General features: G+C 44.0%; 2 protein-coding genes across 2 annotated transcripts; one reads left to right on the top strand and one right to left on the bottom strand.

The window, feature by feature from the left end:
- Nucleotides 1-468: 468 nt before the first annotated feature.
- On the top strand, nt 469-2,619 carry srprb (SRP receptor subunit beta). Its single transcript, XM_086080919.1, has 7 exons — nt 469-699; nt 991-1,085; nt 1,167-1,244; nt 1,327-1,409; nt 1,566-1,702; nt 1,773-1,827; nt 1,910-2,619. Exons 1-7 carry the CDS (start codon nt 555-557, stop codon nt 2,118-2,120), a joined length of 804 nt encoding a protein of 267 aa, XP_085937045.1. The 5' UTR covers nt 469-554; the 3' UTR covers nt 2,121-2,619.
- On the bottom strand, nt 2,349-5,765 carry wdr53 (WD repeat domain 53). Its single transcript, XM_086080918.1, has 3 exons — nt 5,565-5,765; nt 4,647-5,136; nt 2,349-4,396 (listed from the first exon to the last, which is right to left on the bottom strand). The coding sequence occupies exons 2-3, from the start codon at nt 5,133-5,135 to the stop codon at nt 3,776-3,778; spliced, it is 1,110 nt and encodes a 369-aa protein (XP_085937044.1). The 5' UTR covers nt 5,136; nt 5,565-5,765; the 3' UTR covers nt 2,349-3,775.
- Between the last annotated feature and the right edge of the window lie 391 nt (nt 5,766-6,156).

Genomic DNA, 6,156 nt, shown 5'->3' with positions numbered 1-6,156 from the left:
TTTGATAAAACACCCAGTGCGTAAGCCACTTTTAAATACCGTAATCGTCTAATTACAGAAACCTCATTAGCAATTAACTATCGTGGCCACCTAACCAAATTCTTGTGATTTAGGGGACTAATGTGACACAAAAGGCACCACATTTAAGCTTATAAATTCATAAAGATGTATTAAATTGGGTGCGTTAAGTAGTTACTGTACATAGTAATCGTCCAATTAGGAAATCATTAGGAATTAACGTGGGGAGAACCAAAACCACTCGTCATTCCCGACTACTCTGACACAAAATCCACCCATTTCACGCACAACGATGCATGAATTGCTTTATTTGCTAAAACTACAATATATTCACGATGTTCAATAAAATAAGTAGGGATTTTAACGCATTTACAAGCACGCGTTTTAGTTTTAAACCGTTAATGGATGTGAGTGTTTGGAAGCAGCGGCACCAACAGGTTGAATGGCGTCAGTACAAGCCATTCCCCAAGAAGTAGACGTGTCCCCACGCTGAGTGAGTGCTCACGTTTGACTAGCTTCAACGGGCAGACGGATCGATGGAGGCGGACATCACCGGCAACATGGACGGAAAAACGGACTTGGGATTCTCGCTCGAGTCCGTGCGCCAGCAACTGGAAGACCAGGACCCGCTTTTCCTCATCGGGGTCCTCGTCGCTTTGGCGGTTGTGATCATCACCTGTGGTACGTTAGCATCGCCTGTGTTAGCATGCTAACGTTAGCTTAGCAGGCTAAAGGCGAAATAGTAGTTTTTTTGGGAAGCTGGCATGTTTTAATCAAACTTAACTTTTACATATGACAACACGTCGATGTATTAATGTAAACACGCTTTGTCTTTGGTGAACTTTGAACTGAGGAAGCTAATGGCTAAGGTTAAAGCTATCGTCCCTTCCACTTGTTTGCATCGGCTACTCGAGTGTTGTCTTCAACTTGACGAACATTAACAGCGAGTACCTTCTTGTCTAATCCTTGCAGTTTTTCTCAAATACTTCTTGACCAGTAAAACCGTCCGAAGTGCGGTGCTGCTTGTCGGGCTGTGCGACGCTGGCAAGACGCTTCTCTTCAGCCGGGTGAGTGGACACCAAAGCAGGATGAAGTACCGAGCCTGTAAAATATGAATGCTTTTTTAAAAATGTATGTTTTATTTTCAGCTGCTCTGCGGGAAGTTTAAACGGACTCAGACCTCCATTACAGACAGCAGTGCTCCTTATAAAGTGAAAAATGATAGGGTGGGTATTTATCCATTTTTCATTTTGACTCAATTGTTTATTGCATTGACTTCACCTGTTTTTTTTGTTTTACCCTGTTCAGAACACCATCTGGACTCTGATAGACCTGCCAGGTCACGACAGTTTGCGTCCACAATATTTGGAGAAGTTCAAGTCAGCCGCCAGGTGAGAACATAACTGAAAGGTGACTGATTGTGCATTAATTAACCGTTTGAAATAGTTCTCAGGTACTGTCAAAATATCCAAAGGATCAAGAATGATAGCACACTTGATACTCACGTTTCACATACATTGTCAACACAACTTCCCTCATCTCTCCAGAGCCATTGTGTTTGTGGTGGACAGCGCCATCTTCCAGAAGGAAGTGAGAGATGTCGCCGAGTTCCTGTATGTGCTTCTGACGGACGCTGTGCTCTGCAGGAACACCCCCACACTCCTGGTGGCGTGCAACAAACAAGGTGCAAACCACACTCTTCCTCTGCCAACTTACTACATCCATAACTGCAATTTAACATTTTCCTTTTCCAGATATCACCATGGCAAAATCTGCCAAACTGATTCAGCAGCAACTAGAAAAGGAACTGTGAGTAACTAACATTAGTTAGGGACCCAATTATTTGCATACAAGACATTTTTTCTTCGTATGACCCCATGTCCTGGTGCAGGAACACACTGCGGGTGACTCGCTCGGCAGCCCTCAGCTCCCAGGATGGCTCGGCGGGTGGAAGCGTGTACCTTGGAAAGAAAGGCAAAGACTTTGACTTTAGCCAGCTGCCCATGAAGGTGGAATTCTTGGAGTGCAGCGCCCGCGGGGCCAAAGGGGAAGAGGCCGAGGCTGACATCCAGTCCTTGGAGAGCAGCCTGGCTAAGCTGTAAAAAGGAGGAGGAAGAAGAAAAAAAAAAAGTGAAACCTCGCTGGGCAGCCACCATCTACAATGAAAGACAACAAGCTCACAAGACTTGAAAGGATGACCGCTTACTCAAATATTCAATCAAATCAATTAAGACTGTGAAAGTCCAATTTGCAAGGAGGAGAATCATGGAATGACTGCTTGATCTGAAGTGCAAATCTAACAGCGAATAGCTCAAATATGACAATAAGGCTCAAGTATCGGCACATTTATTGCAAGCACACAAATGTCGACAGCTTAAAGAACATCATGGATGAAATGTACTTGTCATTTCATCGCGGACAGGGAGCGTTGTGCCTTTTATTCTGATACTCTGACAACAGTGTTTTGCTTTAGAGCAGTTTGAATGTGTGGGGTTGTTGTGAAGAATGTAACAACTGCTCGTAATTTATTCCTGCAGAAACAAAAACCTTTTTTTCTTGCTTGTTTTTGTACAAAATGGCAATACAGTCTTCTTGGTTGTCCGTGTGGGATTCATTTGATTACAAGTTTGTGAGTCACTTACACAGTACAGCCAAACAAGTCATACACATTGGTTCAGGTTTTTTTTTTCTTACCAACATTCTGGTTGGACTACAAATTGTGCCAGGTTTGAAGATTCATAAACAAAACACTTCCTAGAATTGGGTAATAATACAGCTGTTTGCGTAGAAGTGATTAGTCACATGGTTACACAGTATTTAGCTGAACATCTTTATGTGAAAATAAACAAGCAATGTCCTGTTTATCACAGAAATCACATGCTTTGTTATAACAAACCACAAAAGTATTTCCTGTTAAGTTTTTTCTCTCTAGGAAACTGAAGGTGACAACTTGATGCACAAAAAGTTTGTGGCAGTCCAATCAAGAGCATTAAATAGAGAACAGAATTTGGATTGGCACGCAACTAGTCCAGGGTGTACCCCGCCTCTCGCCCAGGATCGGCTCTAGCTCGTCCACGGTAATCTACGTACGTCATGGAAGTGCTAATGTTGTGAGATGAGTTTGAAATAGTGAAGTGGTTCGGGATCAGGTAGTGGTATATTTACATTTAAAACCACATACATGTCAAGCACAAAGACCCATGAGCCAGATCCATCCACCATGCCATGTGATATTCATTCAGTGTTTTATATTTTAAATTGTATGTACCTGTGACTAGAAAGCAAAGCATGAAGAGTTTGTGTTGCCAAAATCCACAGGTCAATGAATGGGGGGCACTCAAACGTCGCCAACACCATTTCTATTCGCACCCATTTTGTCATCTTTCATTCGCTTCTTCCTCGACAATCCCACCATGTTTTTGTGGTTCAATAAAAAAAAATGCAGTCGTTTATAGGATGTGGAGCCTCAAAACTACATTAACGAGTCACAGCACACGAGTAGATCTTCTGTTAAATCGCCATTTTTTTAAAATATTTTTTTGGCAACTGTAAGGTTCAGTTGCTTTCAACCACTTCGTTCAGTGTGCAACAGGCTGACGCGCAGTTTTTCCACTACAGAAATAGCGAGAGTTTATCGAATACTTTTTGTAACATTTTACATTGGTGGTGCGCTGTGAGACTTTTCTAATATCGAGTATGTGTCTTATGGTTGGGACACGCTGAAGAAAAAACAGATGGGTGAGTAGAATAGCGTAATCTAGGCCTCAGGAAAAGGATAGACGGTCAAACTGGCGCTCTGATCGGCCACAAGCAGGCTGGCCGTTCCTTTGAGCAAAACAGGACACAACCAGTTGACTTTATCCCCGTGATCGATATTCACTTTGGGTCCAGATTTATCCGTCACCTCCACATCAGCTTCATCTTTCTCTCGCGCCTCCTCTCCTTTCCTCTTCGCCTTGCTTTTGCTCTTCCTTGGCGGGGCGGCCGCACCCTTGACTTTAGCCTTCCCCTCCGGAGTCACCACCGGGTGTTTGCTGACGTCCCACAGAGCCACGTGGCCGTCGTTGCCGCCCGTGGCCAGCCAGTACGGGTGCGAGAGGAACGGGATGAAATGAGCTTGGGAGGCCCCTTGGGAGTGCGCCTTGAGCGCCCCCTGCTGCTCTAGTTTGGAGCCGCCGCCCACACGCATCAAGTACACCCGTCCGTCTTCTGCAGCGCAGGCCACTATGTTCCCGCAGCTGGCCACGGAGACGCAGTGGGCCAGAGGAGGGTTAAAAAGCTGACCGGGACGCTGCTGGTGGTCGTCTTCCTCCTCCGCTACGTCCTGGAGGTTGAGGGTCCAAAGGGGCCGTGTCTTCTTCAGACCCCACAACATCACCTGGACGGCAAAAGTTCAACATTTACAAATGATTTTGGATAATTACATTTACCTTTTTTTGCCCATCATCACAATTTAAAATAAAACGATGAACCCTTGTGCCCTGAAATTTACTACCTTTTTGAAATCTTTGTGTACTCGCACAAACTATTATGGAATAGTCATCACACAAAATGTAGCCTTGGCTACATTAATTGTGTTGGTGTATTAAGGCAAAATCCAGTAACTGTTTTGTGAGTGATATTCTGACCTGCATGTCAAGTCCAGCAGACAGCAGGTTGTTGGGCCTGTTCGGTCGAAAAGCCACGGAGGAGCAGATGTTGGTGTGTCTGCGAAGCGTCCTGCAGACTTTCCCCCCGGGAAGCTCCAGTATCCGCACAGCCCCCGAGTCATCGGCCAGCGCCAGAGTCGAACCGCTCTCGTTAAGCGCCAACGCGTTGATCTCCTCCTCTCCAGCGCCAATGAACTCCTCAACAGTGCTCTTCAGGTTCCTTGGGTCGAGCGTGCTCACAGTGTCGCCGTGTGAAACGTAAAGCAGGCCCGGTGCGGCGGGAGAAAATGCCACGCTGGTGCAGTCCTCCTCTCCCGGCAGGTTGAGGCGACCGACGACACATCCTTCTTGGCTCCAAACGGCAACCTCCCCGCCTTCAGAAGCTGAGGCGACAAGTCCCTCTGGGCCCGGGGACGCACACACACACAAAATGGCCGTGGAGTGACCCTCACGCCACAGCTTGGCCATGCTGAGAAAGCAGAGAGAAAAAAAGAATAATGGCGGTAACTTCTGCCATGCTTAAGTTTGCTATTTTCAGGGGATATAGACTGAGATTTACAACAACAACAAAATAATAATGATTGACTCTATATTTTAAATGTTTTTATGATGAGCACAGAGGAACCCTGACATGTATTGAATGCACAGCCAGAGTTGAAAATCCAGTTTTAAACAGTTTATTTACCACAAATATTACACTTCAAAATAATTTCCACTATATCTTACAGCATTACACCTTGAAAATAAATGGCTTACAGATAAAGAGATTATTTGATTTCTGTATGATTTTTACATAAACAATGACAGCTGTTTTTGGAGGTCGGGTCAAACAATATTTCGAAAATCAGTTAATCAGTCCCCCTCCCACACACAAACACTTAGCAACCTTGTACTTACTTATTTCTTTTCCGGCAGTCCTTGTATTTACGTATAAAACAATTGCTTAAAAGACGCTCTCGCGTGTAGTCAAAAACATTAAGCTAAAAAATAAATTGAAAAAAAGACAGCTTCTCCCGCCATAGCATTTGTTTTATGGGGCGGTTTGGAAGAAATAAGACGAGACGACAGGAACTTCAAACAGCTAGTAGCTACCATGTGGATGACAGTCGCGTTTTGATGACGTCACATACACTGTTTGCTATGAATCGATGACAGAAATATAAAGGTCTGGGAACTAAACGGGAAGCATCTTGTTTGCTATTTTTTTAATAAAATAAAAATCAGGAGCTGACTTAATGTTACTTCAAGAAACGCATTTATAAGAGTCAGATGTAAAATTTTGGAAAACACAACGGGCAAATTCTTCTTACTTTATCCATGGTACTGATCACTCTGCTGTGGTCCTGATTTTCATTGACAAATTTAAGGGAGACGTTCTCAAACGTCTTAAACAATATCTTCAAATGATCGCAATGCTATTTTGTATCATTCGAAATCATTACATAAAAAAAAGATAACAATTTGACATATATTCCTTGTGCTTTTCCCC

The sequence above is a fragment of the Leptonotus elevatus genome, chromosome 7, assembly GCF_054856555.1.
Source record: "Leptonotus elevatus isolate MCC_2025b chromosome 7, RoL_Lele_1.0, whole genome shotgun sequence".
NCBI lineage: Eukaryota > Metazoa > Chordata > Actinopteri > Syngnathiformes > Syngnathidae > Leptonotus > Leptonotus elevatus.
The sequence above is the reverse complement of the archived record's forward strand: the minus strand, read 5'-3'. Positions and strand labels throughout refer to the sequence as shown.

Coding starts and splice junctions, on each gene's coding strand:
- srprb (XM_086080919.1), top strand. CDS start 555: ATGGAGGCGGACATCACCGGCAACATGGACGGAAAAACGGACTTGGGA. Junction 1,245..1,326: donor ATAAAGTGAAAAATGATAGG/GTGGGTATTTAT, acceptor TACCCTGTTCAG/AACACCATCTGGACTCTGAT. Junction 1,828..1,909: donor CAGCAACTAGAAAAGGAACT/GTGAGTAACTAA, acceptor GTCCTGGTGCAG/GAACACACTGCGGGTGACTC.
- wdr53 (XM_086080918.1), bottom strand. CDS start 5,135: ATGGCCAAGCTGTGGCGTGAGGGTCACTCCACGGCCATTTTGTGTGTG. Junction 4,397..4,646: donor CTGCTGGACTTGACATGCAG/GTCAGAATATCA, acceptor TTTGCCGTCCAG/GTGATGTTGTGGGGTCTGAA.